The sequence below is a fragment of the Bos taurus genome, chromosome 11, assembly GCF_002263795.3.
Source record: "Bos taurus isolate L1 Dominette 01449 registration number 42190680 breed Hereford chromosome 11, ARS-UCD2.0, whole genome shotgun sequence".
NCBI lineage: Eukaryota > Metazoa > Chordata > Mammalia > Artiodactyla > Bovidae > Bos > Bos taurus.
In genome coordinates this window covers 48,406,370-48,427,226 of record NC_037338.1, presented here as the reverse complement: position 1 = coordinate 48,427,226, position 20,857 = coordinate 48,406,370, and the positions used below count along the sequence as shown (strand labels likewise).

At 39.5% G+C, this 20,857-nt stretch overlaps 1 protein-coding gene across 7 annotated transcripts in view; it reads left to right on the top strand.

Moving 5' to 3' along the window:
* Positions 1-20,857, top strand: part of KDM3A (lysine demethylase 3A) — a 56,550-nt gene that overhangs the window by 7,828 nt on the left and 27,865 nt on the right. For 5 of the 7 annotated variants that reach the window (XM_059891353.1, XM_059891354.1, XM_005212790.5 and 2 more), the window contains 8 exons: positions 1,690-1,845; positions 3,050-3,160; positions 6,742-6,844; positions 7,591-7,715; positions 8,410-8,482; positions 8,585-8,673; positions 15,305-15,468; positions 17,398-17,915. In XM_059891353.1, the coding sequence (XP_059747336.1) occupies positions 1,690-1,845; positions 3,050-3,160; positions 6,742-6,844; positions 7,591-7,715; positions 8,410-8,482; positions 8,585-8,673; positions 15,305-15,468; positions 17,398-17,915 (1,339 nt within the window). Of the gene's footprint in view, positions 1-1,689; positions 1,846-3,049; positions 3,161-6,741; positions 6,845-7,590; positions 7,716-8,409; positions 8,483-8,584; positions 8,674-12,498; positions 12,552-15,075; positions 15,127-15,304; positions 15,469-17,397; positions 17,916-20,857 lie in introns of those variants that run through there. The other 2 variants (XM_059891356.1, XM_059891357.1) reach the window with 2 other exon arrangements.

The following is a 20,857-nucleotide window of genomic DNA, read 5'->3' as shown; positions in this document are numbered from 1 at the left end:
ATGGATTTACTAATTCTTTGAAGGCAAAAATGAGGGCTTTTAAATCAAAAATAGTGATTTTTACATTGAATACCAAGGGAATATATCGTATCAGTTAAAATATAAAAAACATTTTAAAAGACTTAGAATAAATTAAAGGAAATCACCCAATGAGTATTTCTTGGAAGGACTGATGCTGAAGCTCCAGTACTTTGGCCACCTGATGCCAAGAGCTGACTCATTGGAAAAGACTCTGATGCTGGGAAAGATTGAAGACAAAAGGAGAAGAGGGTGACAGAGGATGAGATGGTTAGTTAGCATCACTGGCTCAATGGACATGAATTTGAGCAAACTCCGGGAGATAGGGAAAGACAGAGAAGCCTGACGTGCTTTGGGGTTACAAAGAGTCAGACATGACTTAGCGAGTGAACGACAATGTAAAAGGGTAGCATATTGTTAATGGGTTAAGGAAGCTAAGGTGTTTTGGTACATTCACATGAATTTTAAGAATTTTGTGACTGATTACTACTGCATTACTGTCAGAGACCCACTTTTAGACTGAATTCTACCTTTATATCTTAAAATATCTATACAGGTTTTAAGGGGATAATGTGGGGAACTTCTAGGTCAGGGGTTATAACTTTAAGGCTAAAAGGTATTTTACAAATCAGAAGCAGTAAATTTCATAGTTACTTGGAAAATAGTATTTTAAAAGTAGTTTAATTTTCATATAAGAAGTTACACGGGTAGTTTAGGAAAATTCTGGTGTCATTTATCAATTACTTCTGTATTTAGCACAGTTTTCTTGGAGTTCAAATTCTGAGGTAAATTTCCCAGTTTATTCAACTCAAAGCATTGAAAGTGCCTCTTGCTGAATCTGCTGCTATCAGAGGAATGTAAAAGCCAGTGGTGGATTGTGTTGTTGGGGGTCATCAACTACTTAGTGACCATGTCAACACAGAATTACAATGCCCTGTGACAAGTACATCTTAGGGTTTCAGATTTCTGTCTTTCAATTCTCCAAGCTCTGATGTCTAATTAACATGTAAAAACCTTCTACATGGGGTTTCTTTTCTGTTAGGTCTTCCCAGAGATTACTTGAGGACAGATTGGCCCCCATATCCTTTGACTTCTGCTTCCCAAAGTGGCCTGGGAGCCAAAGCTTGATATTTAGAGTAGACTAACATATCTGTTGGTTTTTTTTTTTAATATTTATTTTTGACTGTGCTGGGTCTTCATGGCTACGCGCAGCTTTCTCTAGTTGTGGAGAGCGGAGGCTGCTCTCTAGTTGCGGTGCACAGGTTTCTCATTGTGCTGACTTCTCTTGTTGTGGAGCACATGCTCTAGGCATGTGGCCTTAGCAGTTGCAGCACGTGGTTTCAGTAGTTGTGGCTTGCAGGCTCCAGAGCGTAGGTTTGGTAGTTGTGGCACATGGGCTTCATTGCTCTGTGGCATGTGGAATCTTCCTAGGCTGGGGTCGAACTCCTGTCACGTGCATCACCAGGCGGATTCTTAATCCCTGGACTACCAGGGAAGCCTCATATCTGGTTATTTTATTGTGGGTTGAGAAGGGAAGTAAGAGAGCAGGAGTGGGAGCAGCATATTTCACAGATACAGATTTGAATAGACTGATCAGGGTCTAATTTCACCTTAGGCGTTTTTCATGTTCTTGTTAATCAAGTCTGCTTTCCTTCAATTCTGTTTGTCTAGGTATGTGTGGAGTTTGATGGAGAATCTTGGAGGAAGAGAAGATGGATAGACGTCTACAGCCTCCTAAGGAGAGCTTTCTTAGTGGAACATAACTTGGTTTTGGCTGAACGAAAGTCTCCTGAAATTTCTGAGCGAATTGTTCAGTGGCCTGCAATAGTAAGTAAAACTTGGGCTTATTGAACCCCTGAGAAGTTCTTTCATCCATTATGAACAAAACAGGGAAAATCTATATGTAATATCTATAGTTGGCCTTCTGGAAAATAATAGTACAGAGATATGATGTTGCAGAAGATTCAGAAAAAGCCCCAGGATCTCCTGTCAGCCCTGTTAGGAGGCCTGCAATTCTGGACCCTTGACTTTCATGGGTTTTCAGTTTCCTCACTTGAAGAGTAGGGAGTGAGGGTAATATGGGGAACTTCTAGGTCAAGGATTGGAAACCAGCCGATAAATACCGACATACAGATCTTTTTAGTTTGCCCCTTACAGTGTTTAAAAAAAATCTAAATTAGCTGTCTACCTAAAAAAATGTAGAGAATATTCTTAAAAATCTAGATTCCCAGTGCTTACTGAAAGAACAGTAAGATATGGCCACACTAAAGCCTGTAGCAACAGGCTTTTAGCAACAGTAGGCTGAAGCTGAATAGTAGGTGTTGCCTGGCTCCTGTCAGGGTTTCCACTTTTGGTCTCATGATCTTTAAGGTTCCCCCAGCTCATATTTCTTTGACTTTAAAGACACCAGCAGTCAGTATATGAAGTGCCATTTCCGCACCAGAAGTCTGGTGCAGTTAAAGGCAAAGAGTGAGCTCTGTATCTGGTGAGGACAGTTAATGCTGTTTGAGAGGTGAACTGAGACAGATTTGGGTAGTTGAAAGGCCAAGAGGGTGATTAAAAGGCTGGCCAGCTTGTGAAGGATCTGCATGGTGTGTGAACCAAATTGAGATTTTGCCCATGGATGAGACGAGCCCCGGAAGGGTTTTGAGTGATGTAGGGTTTTGTTTAAAGTTGTATTTTGCTTTTCGTATTTTTTCCTCCATCTATTAAGAATTTGCTAAAAACATGGCCCATTTCCCCAGAAAAATAAACTTAAAACAGAATTCTGTATAAATTTGGGCCAAGCCATACATCTGTAAACCCAGACCTATATGTTAACATGACTCTCAAATGTGTATCGGGTTTATATGATTGATTCTGGATAAAAATTGTGTGCTCTTGTTTTGGTCGCATAAATAGTTATTATTGAGATACTAGTAGTAAGTAAAACAAATGAATGGTTTAATCTTTGTATGGAACATTGCCAGTCCCCATTTTCACAATGATACTAATAGCAGTTATGATGCCAAAACATTTTCTTTTGTTTCAGATGTACAAATCTCTACTGGACAAAGCTGGTTTGGGGTCCATAACATCTGTTCGCTTTTTAGGAGATCAACAAAGAGTATTTCTTTCTAAAGACCTTTTAAAGCCTATACAGGTAAAACTTTAGAACCAATATTAAGCCCTAAAAATAGAAGTATAAACTCCTTTAATGTGAGAACTAACATATTGACGTTGATTGTTCCAGATCAGATATCTAGCAGAAAAAAGGACCCATCTTATGAGCAGATAGTAGACATTAATGCTCAATGTTAGCCATTGGGTCGGTACTGTTTATTGGGGTTGGAAGGACAAAGGTACTACTGTTGACGGCTTTTGTGTGTAATACGAAATAATTTTTAAAATAGGTGATACGAAAATGGTTTTTAAAAGATTAACTGTTACTCATATATACATGTATCTGTATGCATATATATCAGTCCTCATTATTTAAGGATTCTATGTTTGGGGACTTGCTTACTTGCTGAAATATATTTGTAACCCCCCAATTAGTATTTTGGTGCTTTTATGGTCATTCACAGACATGTGCAGAGTGGTGAAAATTTTGAGTTGTCTGACACCTGTTCCCAGCTGAGGTTTGATTAAGGTGCCATTCTGCCTTCTTGTTTCATCTCTTCTACTGTAAACAAGTGTCCTTTTCAAAGTCTGTTTAGTACTACGTTGTTGGTTAATTCAATGTTTAAAATGGCCCCCTGGGGTAGTGCTGAAGTGGTCTGTTCTGTTTCTACGTGAGTCTTAGAACATGTGTTATGTAAGCTTCATTCAGCTATGAGGTATGGTAGCTGTGAGTTCAAAGTTAGTAATGCAGTAATACAGTTTCCCCGCTGGCTCAGGGGTAAAGATTCCATCTGCAGTGCAAGAGCCTCAGGAGTCTTGGGTTCGATCCCTGGGTCAGGAAGATCCCCTGGAGGAGGGCATGGCAACTCACTCCAGTATTCTTGCCTGGAGAATGGGAGGCAGAGGAGCCTGATGGGCTGCAGTCTATAGGGTTGCACAAAGTTGGACATGACTAAAGCGACTTTGCATGCAAATAAATGCAGTTATATATATTAAAAACTGTGAAGTGGGGTTTTTTCCAACAGAAACACATAAAAACAAGGTTATGTATTGTGATTGGTTGATGTCTCTTGTGACCAGAGGCTTCAAGAAACCTAACCCCATCTTTCCCCTAAGAATGGTTCAGTATTAACAAATTCAGTGTGTGTGGTGACCTAACTATTGCAAACAGTATGAGTCAAGTGTGTGTGTGTGTTCCTATTCTTTCCAGTTTGGCTTGCAGAACTACCTTTTTCTTCACAACATTTAGGCTCTTGGGTCTTGCTCATTTGTTTATTTTTTTCCTTTATTATAAAAATGTTGGGAGGGAGGGGAAGAACATGCACATTACTTCCACAGATCACTACCTTGGGAGTAATGTTGGTCTTAAAATGAACATTTGTTGTTTTAGATGTCATTTGTGAAGTTCAGTTATCCTCTTCACCCTCTTTGGTTTTGTGACCTGACTTGTTTCTGTGGCCTATAGAACCATTAAACCAGTTTATGAGCTACAAGACAGTTTAGGACCAAGGGTCATTGCCATTGCTGGGTCTGTATTGGAAAACCCAAAGCATTGGCTTTTCTGTGCTCAAGTCTCACTTTTATTTCCATATCCTGGAAGTGAGTGAAAACAAGATTCATACTCTGAACCTTATTTTATAATGTTTAGGTGAATGGAATAGAGGAAGATGTTTTTTCTTAGTTGTGGGCACAGGTTAATCTTCATATATCAGGTAAATGGGGCTTCCCTGGTGCCTCAGAGGTAAGGAATCTGCCTGCAGTGCAGGAGCCACAGAAGACCCAGTTTTGATCCCTGGGTCGGGAAGATCCCCTGGAGGAGGGCATGGCAGCCCATTCCAGTATTCTTGCCTGGAGAATTCCATGGATGGAGGAGCCTGGCAGGCTACAGTTCATGGGATTGCAAAGAGTCAGACGATGACCTAAGAGACTGGGCACATGTGCATGCACGCTAGGAAGGTTATCTTGATATTTTTCCTACATTGAAATGCGGAATACTTGCTTTTAAGGACCAAGGAACATACAGGAGGGGCTGTGGAAGACTACTACTGAGCAGAGAGCAGTTTTTACTTCTTAACATTGTTTTCGGGACAGTTCTGTTTTTCATCTTTAATGTGTCTCATCTTTTCAGTTAAAGTAGAACTCAGTTTTGTTTCCTGAGATTGAAAAGATCAGTAAGTTTTTATTCTCAAGGAGGTGCACTCTGTGCTGTCAGTGTGAGTGTTATTAATATGATACTGATTGAGGGAGACTCTGCATGTATTCTTGACTTTTACTGATGATGATTTCCAAAGTTAAGTGCTTCAGGGCATTCTCTTCTAGAGGCAGGTGATAGTGTAAGGCTTCTACTGTATGAGACTCTATGTTGGCTGATATGGGTACCACAGTAGGAGGGTTGTCCTAAATAATGAATAGAGAATCTGAAAATTATTTGGGGTACGCAGAAGTTGGAATTGAAACCTAATGTTGGATTGAATTCATCTCAGTTATAGGTGGATAAGAAAAATGACTAAGTGTCCAGCTCAGTTACCTGGCACTTTTGATGAGCCCTTGAAACTCTTCTAGGCAGAATCCAGTTATTCTACCTTATTTAAGAACCGTTTAATGTTAATGACTCTCCCCATTAATGCTCTTTTACCTTGTAGTATGAATTGGTGAACACATTTAAATTTTTTGAAATTGCAATAGCATGAGGGAGAAAAAAACAAAAACATGGCTCATTCTGGTAATTTAATGTTGCACTCTTACGAAGCCCCTAGTTTAACGTTACTTAAGAAATTTTTTCAGCATGGCCTCTGTAAAAGGGTATTCTTCCCAGTGGGAAAAATGGATGAACTATTTTTGGCCATTGTGTACCCATTTCACATGCAGAAAAGCATGAAAGCCTAGTATTGGAAGGGCTTCTGTGCTATATGGTTTCTCGGGTCTGACAGGTTATTCTTATTGACAATCTGTATACATTTATCATAACTGAGTATACACACAAAGCCAGAACACTGTGGAATAGTGCCAGAAATAGAGCTGCCAAGAATTGAATGTTTCAAAACTGTCTAGCTGAAGACCTAGGCTTCAGCTTTTGTCCCTCCTCACCCCCACCTTTACCATTTGTAAAGAAGAATGCATTTGGAATTCTGGTTTCAAATTCGATTCATTTCAAATGAATCTATGTGAAATGATGTTTATTAAAAACAGCAATTTCAGACACTACAGATCTAAGTATTTTCTTATGTATGTGTCTTCTGCCCCTTGCATTTGGATCTGTGACTTCCCTAATCCCTAGAGTTTGGGATACAGAGTATTTTTGGCATGACTAGCTACTTTGCTTATTATATGTCCCATAGTCTAAGTTTTGTCATATTTAAAATTATGCTTTGAGCCACTCTTAGTATCTGTCTCACTCTTAGCTTCAAGTGGCTTCACTTCTGTCTGCCTTATATTTGTGATCATTTGATGGTTTCTTACTGTTTGACCTGTCTAGATCATTGGAGTTGCAATGGTTTGCTGCCATCAAATGGCTAATTGACACTATTAATCCCTGTGATTAAATGAATTGAAATAACCACTGGAATTTAAACAACTGTTCTTATTTGTTACCTTAAAATGTAATGATTTTCAATTTTTCAGGATGTAAACAATCTTCGTCTTTCACTGATGGATAATCAGAGTGTCAGTAAAGAATTTCAAGCTTTGATTGTGAAACATTTAGATGAAAGCCATCTTTTACAAGGTATGTGGATTGTCTGTTGGTGATAGCTCATGAGTTAACCAGTGATTAGTTTGTAAGAAGCTGTGTTTTAGCCCTTCTCACTCATTTGCTCATTAAAATGTCTCATTTTTTTAGTAATTGTTTAGATGCATTTCCCATGCAGCTTGATGAGTGGAGGACTATATTCTAGAATGTATTCTAAAGTCTCTGAAATTTGGAAAGCCCGAGGATCATGTGAACGATATAAAAGTGAAGTAGATACTGAACAAGCTCAGCTATATTTTGACATGAAATTTGATATGTTTGGAATTTCAGTCTTATAAAATGAGTAAAACAGTAATTTGGTGATCTTGATCTTACCAATTACTGTTATTGATTTTCTTGGTCAGTTTCATAATTGTGAATGTTTTAGGAGACTTAGAAGTTCTGATGAGGTTCCTGAATTTGGATCCTCTAAAACTGCATAGGAGAGTGAGTTAGGTCTCAATGAGTTATCTGATACTACCTGGTCTGATACAGATGCTGGGATAAATATACTGCCAAGTCTAAGATAAAGCAATAGGAAATTGAAGCTTTAAAATGGAAAGTTTGCATTTTCTCCTGCCTTTGCTGAAATGTCTGTCTTAAGTTTATAGCAATATCTTTTAATTTTTCCTTTTTGTATATTGCATGTTTTTTTTAAAGACTTGGGAAAAAATTTTGCTGGATAAATGGTGCTGTTCAGAGATAATGCAAATTGCTCTAAGGATTTTTTTTTTTTTTTTAAGGTGACAAAAATTTAGTTGGTTCAGAAGTAAAAATTTACAGCTTGGACCCATCAACTCAGTGGTTTTCTGCAACCATTGTAAATGGAAACCCAATGTCAAAAACTCTTCAAGTCAACTGTGAGGAGGTAAAAATCATGATAATTGCATGTAAGATAAGTTGACAGAGGAAGATAATTATAAAAAGGAATTATAGTATCTTATAAGAGCTAAATGGGGCTTCTCTGGTGGCTCAGACAGTAAAGAATCTCCTGCTTGCAATGTAGGAGGATCTGGGTTCGATCCCTGGATCAGAAAGATCCCCTGGAGAAAGGATTGGCAACCCACTCCAGTATTCTTGCCTAGAGAAATTCCATGGACAGAAGAGCCTGGTGGGCTACGGTCCGTGGGATTGTTAAAGAGTCAGACACGAATGAGGAACTAACACTTTTACTTTCACATAGGAGCTAAATAAATACCTTTGTTATTTTATATTAAAATATCGGACTGGAAAAAAAATCAGTAATTTTTTAAAAGGAAATTATATGTAAGAAACTCCTATTGTTAACTAGTTTCTCTAGTGGCTCAGACGGTTAAGAACCTGCCTGCGATACAGGAGACCAAAGTTTGATGATACCTGGGTCAGGAAGATCGTCTGGAGAAGGGGTTGGCAACCTACTCCAGTATTCTTGCTTGGAGAATCCCATGGACAGAGGAGCCTGGAGGACTGTGGTCCATGGGGTCGCAAAGAGTCGGGACACGACTGAGTGGTAGAGGTAATTTCTGGTATATTCCTGAGCATTTTTTAAATTTCCTGGTATCTTTGTTTTGTTTGTTCTTAAGATTCCAGCACTGAAAATTGTGGATCCATCACTGATTCATGTTGAAGTTGTACATGATAACTTCGTGACATGTGGTAAGATACTGTTTGATTAAAACTTTTATTCTCCTTTCCCCTTCATCCTTCTCATCTTAAGAGAAACAGGGAGGCTGACTTACCTGTTTTTAATCATTTTAGGTAATTCTATAAGAATGGGAGCTGTGAAACGCAAGTCTTCAGAGAATAATGGAAACCTGGTTTCCAAACAGGCAAAATCATGCTCCGAGGTAGCCTTGCTTTTTTTCTGTCACTTATGTGAAGCTCTCTTTAATTCTTGCAGTGCATGGCCAGTATGTTTAGTGGTAATAAGGCTGTCTTCTCTGCTCATCTGTGCTGTTGTGTCTGCTCTCTCCTGGTCCCAGATCTTGGCCATAATTTCTATGCTCAAGCAGATGGAGATAATATACATTTCTGGTTCACTATTTTTGATATTTGCTGAAAATCCTCAGTAGGTTTGACAATTCCACCACATGGAGATATTTTTAAAGATAAATTGAATTGTGTGTATCAAATCAAAAGAATGGCATCCATGAGAAGAGGGGAGGAACCTTAGAATTCTAAGTAGATTGGTGTTGAAATAGGACTCCCACCTGGATAATAGGTCTGGATTGGTCATTAATGATTGGGTGAACCAACATACTTGCTTTTTGAAGGAAGCAGTTGGTTTGCTATTACTAATTTCTGCCGAGAAAAGTACAGGCTTCTATGAGTGGCACTGTTGAGTTCAAGTACTGGATTTACTTCTATCCTCCTGAAGTAGTTAGGATTTGGGTCAAGAAACTTAAGGCTGTCAGCTTTTCCCTCTCTTCCATGCTATGGAGAAGCTGGTCTTCTTTAGCTCTTTAGGTACCTCATGTTCTCTCCAACCTCAGGACTTGCAGTCCCCCTTTCTCTTCTAATGCTGTCTTCATTCTAAGTAACTCCCGTGTATCTTTCTAATGTGATATTGCTTCCTTGGGGAAGCCTCACCTAACATCTCTACCATTGTTTTAACCTATATCCCAGAGTAGGTCAAATTCTGTGTTTTATTATGCTTTGTAATTACTAGTACATGTCTTTAGAACATCACAGTGTACACACTGGGGAAAGTTTTAGTCAGAATTCCCAAAAGATTGGGCTAGACAGACTAGCCTAATAAGGGGATGGAGGACTGGGATAAACTTCTTAAGGGAGTATAAATACCAGGGTCAAAATTTGAAATCTGGGTAAAAAACTATAGGCTCTTTAAGTGAGTTGAATCCTTAGGTCTTAGTACAGATAACTTTCTCACAACTTAGGTATCCAGATGTACTTAAATTACATGAATATGTTACTGTGTTATAATTGTCAAAAATGCCTTTATGATGCTCTGCTCCAGGCTGGAGTTTCGAATTTTAAAATTGACCAAGTTGAGATTGTTGGCAGCATTTTGGAGGGAAATTTAGGCGTCTGGAGAAAGAGGGCAAGGAGAGATGGCATGAGAGTGGTCAGAGTCATTGAATGAATCTGAGATTCTGAATCAGGGCAGACTGGACTACAACATCAACTAGAACCAAAGCAAGCACATACCACACAAATACTAAAATCTGGGTGGCTAGGATGATGGACTTTCCTGAAGCTTAAGCCTATGTACAGGCCACAGGAACTTTAATGCTTGAGCAGAAACTGTGTAAACCAAGGTATCTAGTACCTCTTTCTTTCTTCCGTATGTGAAGGCTTGACTTCAGGTAATTCAGGAAAGAATGGAGAGGTCATTTTGGAAATTAATATTACTCCCTTTTCATTTTGCCTTAACGTTCACCAGATTGAAGTAGTGTAGTAAGGATTGCAAATTGAGGATGTCAGGCAAGTGATTACTGCCTCTTAGAGGTAAGCTCATGGGATATTGTCAAGTGATCCAGGGTATTAGAAGCTGAAAGAGAAACAGTAGAATAGTAACCTGTCAGGTTTTGGCACTGGATAAATTGTTAGCAGTCTTGGATAGAGATAATAAAGGGTGATTTGGAGAGGTTATTTGAGTGTTGTCTGTCATAGAGAAGGCATCAGTGTAAACAGTGAGATGAAAAGGAGAGCAACATGATGTTCTGTTGAGGTGGGGACCATGACTCAGGAAATGGCATCCTAATGGATCATGGAGAAATCAACCTGGGGTACAAGTGGGACTGGGGTCATTGGGGACGTCCTGTTGGGAAAGGTGCCAGTTCTTCAAAGTGTCAAGTTTATCAGTGAAGTGATAGGCAACTGAGCAAGTAAATATATGACCTTGAAGGCAAAGGTAGCGCCTGTAAAATATAGTAACATACATATGTAAGTGATCCTCTCTTCCTGACTCACACTTTTTTTTTTAATGGAGACAATCATGAAAGTATTGAACGAAGCCACAAATTAATGAAAATACATATCATATTCATAGATTAAAAGCTGATATATGGATCAATAAAATATTAGTCTTTTATGCTTTAATATTATGTATTAAAAATGCATCTTAAAAAAAAAAACTTTTTGCTTTGTATTGGGGTATACCCAGTTAACAATGTTGTAATAGTTTCAGGTGAACAGCAGAGTGACTCAGCCATACATATACATGTCTCCATTCTCCCCCAAACTCTCCTCCCATCCAGGCTGCCACATTACCCTGAGCAGAGTTCCATGTGCTATAGAGTAGGTCTTTGTTGGTTATCCATTTTAAATATAGCAGTGTGTATAGGCAACCATAAATTCATTCTCTGTCTGTGAGTCTCTGTTTTGTAAGTTCATTGGTATCATTTCCTTTTATATTTCATGTATAAGGGGTGTCATACAGTATTTTTTCTTCTTTCTCTGACTTATTTCACTCAGTATGACAATCTTTACTGACTCCCACTCTTGAAGGGCAGGGAGCATGTCTCTCTGCTCTCTGTCAGCATCCTATCCAGCTCAGTAGGTTTGTGTGAACTGATTACTGGGAACAGTAGAATCTATGTTCAGAAAGTCCTGAACTTTGGCTAGGAGATAAGTCTCTCAACCTATTTGAGCCTTAACTTTGACATCTAAAATGTGAAAATAAATTTGATGTAGAAAAGCATGTCTGTTTCAGCTCGTAAGACCTATCCTAGAAGATGGTTATTTTGAGACATTAGTCTGCCATCTTTTCAGTCAGCTGGCTTTCCAAATAAAGCCATATTCCTTGCCTCAACAAGCAAATGAAAGACCTATCCTAGTTATCTTCTCATTCTAAAGGAAGTTGGCGATGGTAAATTTTTACCTGGGTATTGATGTTTTAGAAATTATTACTATATTTTTAATTATAAAAAGTTATTCTCCTTTCTATTGCACTTATTTTCAAAATAAAGGTTCTTACTTTTTTTGAAAAAGTTACTCTCATTTAAAAATATTTTGGTAACCTGGAAAAGCATAGTAAAGAAAAGATCACTCATAATAACACTTTTCAGAGACTCACTATTCACATTTTGGAATACCTATCCTCCTCCTATTTTTGTTTGTTTTTCTTTTTCCTGTATAGTTATAGAGGCTTAAAAAAAAAAACTAAAAAACTAAAAGCCATACTCTTGTGTAGCTTTCATGATTTCACAGTATATTATGAATGTTTTTCCATATCAGTAAATATTCTTCTTTGTCATGGGTCATCCTTGTAATCAGACAAGTTTTTTGGAAACACTGGCCTAGCCTAAGTTTCAGGGAGATGGAGAGGTAAAGAAAGACGTGGGGAGAGAAAGAGTTCATTTAAATATGTGAGTGAAAGGTGAGTACAGTAACACACTTGGTGCATGTCTCACTGTGTTTCCACTTTGCACATATGTTGGATGTGTGCAGAGTTGGTAGTCTTTGGGTGACAAGAGTTTAGGATTAGGTAGATGAGACTCTTTATTGCCTTGATGAATACTTCTGGATAAGGTGAACCTGTTTGCCAGTAGCATCTGGCTCCTTGAAGGTCTTCTCTGCCTAGCAGACTATTCCTCAGAGTTAGGATGTTGCCTGGTTAATTGAGACAGTCTGCTGAGTAGTATGAGCCAGCAGTATCCTTTTTGGAATATCATTATACACTCAATTATATTATCTCCGTCTGCTGGCAGGGAGGAACTATTGCCATGACTGGTATAGAAGACCTTCAGGGAAAACTCTTCAGGTAAGAAGAAACTTTGACCCTTGCCAAGTCAGGCCAGTGCAGCGGTGTGCACATGGAGACGGGTTTGGAATCAGAGTGCTATGCCTGTTAAGTTAAACCTTAGGAGAGTTATAGTGATCTACTTACTTTAGTCTCTTAAAGGAAATGATCCAGGTCATGATCACTCTAACACATGGTGGCTGAACCGAGGAGTTTTGCATGATGTGTTTCTGCTTTGAGATAGCTAATCAATGTGCCAGGTACTGTGGTGAAGCACTGCCGTATACAGTATGCTTCATTACTTGCCTTTTTTCTCATTGCTCTCCTTTATTACTCATCATTACGACTGAGGAAGCCGAAGCTCAGAGAGCTTAAATAATGTGCTGAGACTGTGTCAGAGACTGGATTCCAACCAGGGTCTAACACCAAAACCCAGCACTCTTGGCCACTGTTCTGTTGTTGCCATTCCTCTCCAGAACTTTTGCCTGGTATGGTGAGGCACCAAGAGAGTCCTCCTTCCTTCCATCTGGTTGTCCAACCCTATTTCCAGTTAATACTTAACTGAGCATTTAATATGTGCTAGACATTTGTGAGCATTACTGCTTGGCTCTTTAGTTAACTCAGAATACAGTTGTAGCTATTACCATTTTCAAATAAGAAGTGCTAAGAGCATTTATCCATTCATGCACTCCACCAGTCTTACTTATTGAGCATCTGCTCTGTGCCTGGCTTTAAAAGATTTAACAGTGATGTAAGAGCAGGGTCTCTGTCCATAGAAGCTTATGTTTCATTGTGAAGAGACTGACAATAAAATAGTAGCTTAAGGTATTTGCACAGTGTGTTGGTACAATGGAAGATAGAAACATGGTAATATAAAGTGTAAGGCAGTTATGCTTTGGGACACTGCTTTGGAAAGAGTGATTAGAGATTCTGAGGTGACAGTTGAGCAGATTTGAGGCTGAAGGATGGGACCAGCCACATGAAAATGTCCAGACCCAGAGGAGAATAGCAAGTACAGAGGTGCAGGCAAGAAAGAGCTTAGAACATTTGGAGACCAGAAAGGAAACCAGTTTAGTTGGAGTACTTTTAACAAATGGACTGATATGAGGCTAGGGGGTTGGCGGAGACCAGACCGTGTAGAATTCTAGTCGGCACTGGAGTGACTGATTTATAAAGATTGCTCTGTGGTAGAATTTTAACTTCAGAGAAGAGGCAAAAAGTTCAGGCAAAAATGGAAGGAGGTCAGGCCAGTTAGTATACATGTGATAGTCCAGGGGAAAGATGGTGGTAGGGGTGGCCTGGAAAGAAGTTGATAGATTCCACAAACATTTTGGAAATAGAAGCAGCATTTTCTGGCTGATTGATACGGGAAATGAGATGGAGGGTTTTCTGGCTCGAGCAGTTCAGTGCATATTGTAACAAAATAAAAATATCTTATTTCCTTAATTCATTTTAAAAATGAGGAAACTGAGGCCCACAGAGGGAAAGTTTGGCTATCCCAGGGATGTCCTTAGACTAGCCAAAGCTTCCCCACAAAGATCCTTCTGGGAAACATTAAGCTAATATTTAACCAAAACTGAGCTCACATAGTGTAATACATGATCAGATAACTTGGCACCGTGAAATAGTGGAAAGCTGTGCCAGAACTTTAATGTTGATTAAGTAAATTCTTATTTTTCAGATGTTTTTATTTAACATAGACAGTATTTTCAAGGCCATCAAAGTAAATGTCTGCAAAGAAGATTCACATGTAGGCTACATGGTTTACATTCAGAATTGTGAGGTTTAAAAACTGGTTTTAAAAACTTACTTAAGAGAAGTTCTACATCATATTTTAGGAGTTAGTAACTAGAAGATGAAGACACTTAAAAGATTCTACAAGTTTAGATCTGGTGGTAAAGTGAATGTAAAGGTCATTAAAAGAGATAATGAATGAAAAGGACAAGTGACTTTAAATTTACACACATGTAAAGAGGCTGGTGAAACTGGTCTGTGGATTTCACCTGGTTTAGCCATAGAATGTTCAGTTGTCTGAAGTTGAGTTTAATCTCTTCCTTCTCTTTCCATGATGGGAAGTTTTATTTTTTTGGATAGTATAAACTGGGAAGAAGTTGGTCTGTCACTCATATTTTTGTAAAGGTAAAAGTACACAAAAAGGGAAGGGGACAAGTGTCTTAACTTTGTCCCACAGGCCTGTCATGACTTGGTATTTTTTGCAGCTTGGGATGACGTTTGTGCCTTGATGAGCCACTTACAAGCAAGAACCATGTCCTCAACCTTTATTGCATTGTAAAGGCTTATGTGGTACCAAGTAGGCTCCACTGCCTGCAAGAGCCCTATGTGGTCTGGTCTCCTGCCAGTCCTCGCAGTAAGTGCGCGGTGGGCACTCAGTAACGCTGAACTGAATGCATGTGAAGCTGCCACCATTTGAAGACAGTCGATAAAAAGCTCACTTCTGTGCCTTGCACTAGTCAAGTAATTGCCACATGGCTGTGTTTTCCTGGTATTCAAAGGTCTGTAAAAGATCAACTGTGGTCTTTTCTAGGAAGACTCAAGTTTTGTGAAAAGCTGGAGTGACTTATTTGATAGCCCTCAGGTATAAGTCCTTAATTTGTGGTTTATTCATTGTTCTCCTGTTCTTTTCTTTTTATTTGGTGGTGGTATTGTGTTTGTTGACTACTAAACCAAGCAAATAAATTTGAATCTTGCAAGCATTTTGTAATTCTGCACTAGGGGCTTCCCTGTTAACATCTGCTTGCTTTGATATCTTTTAGGCCTCTCCCAGTGTGTGTCCTGTACAGTCTGTTCCCACAACAGTTTTTAAGGAGATACTGCTTGGCTGTACTGCAGCTACTCCGCCAAGTAAGGACCCGAGACAGCAGAGCACTCCCCAAGCCGCCAACTCTCCACCGAACCTCGGAGCAAAAATCCCTCAGGGGTGAGTCAGAAGTTAAAGATGTTTAATCTTGCAACCCACTGGAACAGGTTGCCATTTCCTCCTCCAGGGAATCTTCTCAACCCAGGGATCGAACCTGCATCTCTTACATCTCCTGCGTTGGCGGGCAGATTCTTTTACCACTAGTACCACCAGGGAAGCCCATACTGATGTTTAATCATAATATAGAAGGGTTATTTTAGCCATGGTTCTTTCTGTCTGAGCTGACATTGCTCGCGTGGCAAGATTGACCCTACATTCAGTGTTTAGAGAGTGTTAGTGCAGTGAAAATTTGATGTAATGACCTGCCATTCAGTGTATCTCAGGTTGTCAGGGGAGGTTAGTTTCCAATTGGTCATATGCCTTCAGAGGTGATACGTGTAGTTGGCATACAGACCTACATAAAACAGGTCACAGAAAAGAAAAGGGGGTGTGAGGAAAGAGGAGCCTTCTTGACTTTGTATAGTAGAGAGAATGGTCTACTGAAATACTACAAACAGCTGGAGAATAGATGTCCACTTTTCAAGGAAAGGGGAGCCAGTTGGTTGTATGTGGAAGACTGAGATCCATGGGAGTGTGGGGTAGAGGGAGACAGGGTTCCAGTGAATGAGCTTCATCAGCCTGGACCTCAACTATAGCTGAGAGATGTAGCAGTAGAGAAAATAGTAAGACAAATCAAGGAAGCAGTAGTTATGACTTACAGTTACTTATTTACAGAAGATAGTGGAATAAGAAATGTAAAATCTAATCAGAAATTTAAAGTGGCCACAAGATTAATGGAGAGATGAGTTTTAAGAGAAGGATCTTTTTTAGGAGGGATGGTGGCCTGTGTAAGCAGTTGTAAAGACCTAAGATAGGGCTCAGAAACTGGTGTAGAAAGGTAGGCTTGGAAGACCACTGTAGTAAATGGGAGAGTGCATGAGCACACCAGTTCACGGGGGAGGACAGCAGGCTGCCAGGGAGGGAGCTTAGAGGATGACCATGGAACAGTCAGAGAAAGGGCAGGGTCGGGGGAGGTTGTTTATTCAGAGTTGAAAGAGGTAACAATAAGAAGTTTGTGGTACCCAAACAAAGATATCTAGTATGAGTGCTTCCCAGGTGGCTCAATGGTAAAGAATCTGCCTGCTGATACAGGAGACTTGGGTTTGATCTCTGGGTTGGGAAGAATCCCTGGAGAAGGGAATGGCAAACCACTCCAGTATTCCTGCCTGGAGAATCCCATGGACAGAGGAGTCTGGTGGGCTACAGTTTTTTGGGGTCACAAAGAATCAGACACAACTGAGCAACTCAACATGAGTGCGTCAATGAGAACTTCTCCAGGATGAGATCCTTTGGTAGAGGCAGGAAGACTAGTGTAAGAGGGAAAAAGGACTTTGCGTTCTGCTGAAGAAAGAACTTTATGACGAATTTCAGAGAAACAAAACTTCTTGAAGGATAAACCCCTATTAGGGGTGGAGAGGGTACCAGATGGTTCTGTGAACAAGCACGTCATCAGCTGGCTCTTCTCTTTGCTTCGGGTCCTGATCACTGACCAAACAAGCATGAGATTGTCCAGTGCTAGGCTGGTAACATGTTCATAGACGGAGTTTTATGCTACTGGTGATTTTGGTTTCATGTGATATTCTGTTTTGAGGGAAAGCTAAGGTTCATTTTGCTATGAGAAATAGAACTAACATGAAGTAGTTAACTATGAGAACACGCAGATAGAATTTAGGGTTGTGTTTTTCTTAATGTCTTAAGATATTTTTTCCTAGCCATTGACTGATTACTTTTAACTCCAGCCCACAGAAATCTATCCTGAATTCTCTGATATAAGCAGTTTTCTTTTCTCTTTCATACTGTCTACTTTAGGAAAGCAAGCAATTATTTTTGGAAGGTAGGGAAGAGATGAAAGAGGCCTAGATGCTAGTTTTCCATATTAATCTTTTTCAGATGTCATAAACAGATTTTACCAGAACTTTCTTCCTGTCTAAATACAAAGCCTGAAATACTGAGAACAAAACCAGATGTTGCCTGCAAAGTAGATTTGCTCTCTTCAAAGTCCTCTCAGATTGGAACTGGAGACTTAAAAACCCTGAATGAACCAAAGGAAAGCTGTTCCCAGCTGAAGACCAGCACTGAAGAGGAAAGCAGTGTGGAATCTCTTCCTCCAACATCGACTGATCCTCCTAAGGAGTGCATACCAATAAAGGCGGCTTCTGTGGCAGAATTGGAAATCACCAACACTCCTGAACTGCAGAAGCATTTCGAACATGCACCTTCCACATCTGATGTCCTTTCAAAGAAGCCAGAAGAGAAAGCAGCTGTCAATAGTAACAGTCCTGATAGTTGCATAGAAAAAAGGGGAGAACCTTCAACTTTAGGCTGCCAGTCACAGAATATAAAGTCATCTTCAGCAAAAGTAGATCCTGAAAGCTGCTGTACAAGAAGCAACAATAAATTCCAGAATGGTGAGTGTTTCTGCATATGTTTATTGGTAAAAGGTAAGATGGTTGTCAGTACATACATTATCTTCTTCTTACCTTATGAGAAAATAATAGGAAAATGATGGTAGAAAAAATTCAAAGAAGAAAGTAAAACCCCTAAATCTGAGAAGTGATACTGTTCATATTTTGGTGAAATTGGTTCTATGTATATGGAAACACAGATGAGCTGTGAGACACATGGGTTCGAACCACCAGTTTTACCCAGCGCATTAGTTGTAGATGTCTGTCAGCGTTTTAAAGGCTGCAGGGATACCCGTATATGCATTTACCATATGACTTAGGTGGGTCCCAGTTTTTGGTTGTAAGAAAATTTTGAAAAAAAATCTAAAGTGATCTGCTTGCTTTATCGTCATCCTGTAACTGATTTTTCTGTAACATCTATGTTGGAGAGAAGGAAGTGATTAAAGTTTTATGCTCACACAGGGATAGTTCAGACTTGAAGTTTTTTAAAAAAGGGAATTGCATCACCACCTCTATCTAGCAAAGAGATTTTTAGTTAAAGAATGTAGCGGACAGTGCTAACTTAGGACTCCCCTCTTTGCTTAAGGGAAGGTCCTGCTTCACCCGTGATTTTTGTTTGTTTGTTTTTAAGTTTTTTGGCCACACCACACAGCATGTGGGATCTTAGTTCCCCAACAAGGGATTGAACCCATACCCCTTGCAGTGGAAGCAGAGTCCCAACCACTGGAGTGCCAGGGAAGTCCCTTTGCATGCACAATTTAGAACTCAGTGCTCTTCATATAGAGATAATGGTACATTGTATTTCATGATACTTATAAGTTGAGGATGCATTTCAGTGATGGGAGTTATTAGAAGCTCTCTTATTAGAATTAACAGAGCTAAATGGCTCCAGTATGTCAAAAGGTTCAGTTTAAAAATAGATTTGATAGATGTCAACTGGGTATAAAAAAACTTGAAAAACAGTTAATAAAAATGCTGTTCATTTGGATAAGTAACAAATGGATAATCCCACACTCTAGCTCTTCCTGCAGGGCTCTGAAACTAGAGGGCAGGATGGGTGGATTTGACTGGGGGTCTTCCTGAAGTAGAGTTGGAGGAGTTGGAAAAGAACTTTCTTTGCTGAGTAAATCTTCTAACCCAGCTTCTTCATTCTTGAGGTTTAAGTTGATATAGCTGGTAATTTGCATAAAATTAATTGCATAAGATTATACTGTTCCTCAGAAGTTATGTAACTCCCCAAGAAAGTGAATATTCATGACCATGTCCCTGTTCTATTTCTTTACTCTTTTTGAGTCACCAGCCTTCACATTCAGCTAGTTTTTAAGGCAAAGTATTTTCATATTATGTGAAGAAGCAGTAAAAGTTCTAGACCAGTAAACACATTATAGATATAGAAGTGAGTTTCAGAGTCCACCTTTGTCTTGCTTAATATGTTGTGCAACTCTGTTCCAACTAAAATGATTTTGAGGGAAACGAGAGGCCTTGTCACATCCTGCTGTGTGCTGTCTACTGGGACTTCTGGCTGAGGAGTAAGGCAGTGTGATTAGAAACCTACCGAGATCTCTACTGTTTCCACCAGTATTGCTTGTGGATTTGGAAAGACTCCACTGGACACTGCTGCTCCACTGTGTGACCTTACTTAGGGGTTCGAAAACAAAAACAAGCTGGAGTTGAACAGCCACCCTTTTTTCTATTTGGTAGATGCATGGCTTCTCAGAAGTCAGTATTGCTTTTGGTTCTGAGTTAAGAGAATCATTGATGAGAGATCAACTGCTGCACTCCTCAATACAGAGCTAACTTTAGATAATTCAACTTGCTTATTTCTAGATATTTCCTCTTTTAAGCCCAGGCAAGACAATTGTTAAGATAATCTCTGGACTCAGCTTGGGAAAATCTGGTCCCATTCAAAGGGTGATGTGTTTTCAGTATCAGGATGGAATTTTAAACTACTGATTACTTTATTTTCTCTCCTTTCTGACTTTACCTTACTTTACCTTCTCTTTTACTGAATAACAATGTTTAAGGAGTTGGGGCCTGACGGCATCCATTTAGCGTTTTAAGGTGTGCTCTAGTCCTGCTTTAAAAGAGAGAGAACATCAGGACACATCAAAGGTGATTTATTAAAGATGCTTATTTTATTTAAAACCACCTTTGGTTTGAGGTCTTACTTCTAGTTTCCTTCAAGACCTCTTAGCAGCGTCTCCCACCCATCTCTCGGGTGGTTCTCCCAAAGTTGTGTTTTTGTTTTTTGTTTGCTTAAGAATCTACTTTCCTTTTCTCAGTTCCCTTGGACCCCAAGGTAAGGTCTTTTCTGTTGGTTTTATATGAAATACAGTTATTCTTCAGTATCCAAGAGGGATCGGTTCCAGGATTCCTGCAGATACCAAAAATCTGCAAATACACAAGTCCCCTACTGTCAGCCTTCCCCATCTGACACTGGGGTTCTGCATTTGCAGATGCAACCAGCCACAGATTGTGTAGTGTTTTCTTTTCATTTTTTAAAAAAATTTTTGGTTGTAGATTGGACCCATACTCCCTGCATTGAAAATGCAGAGTTTTAACCACTGGACCACCAGGGAAGTCCCTGTATAGTATTTTCAATCCATTGTTGGTTGAACCCACAGATGCAGAGGGCTCACTGCGTGCCCAAAGGCTCTTGACTTAGAAATAGATTCCCTTCTGTGTTATTTCCCCTAACAGAGTGGTTGCTCTTTAAAATTAGGTCTCTACTTTTTTCTCCCTTTAGAAACTATGTTGCATTTCCATTCAAGTTCCCCAGCTTTTAAGTTGAAACTTAAACATGCATTTACTTAGAATCGAAATTCTGTCTTTAGCCAAGGCTCTTAATCTTGAATGGAAAGTATGTGTGAAGGAAATTTAAGATTGTTTGAGGGGCAGGGGTCAGTGCTCTTGGAAGCACTTAGGAAATAACTTATAGACTGGGG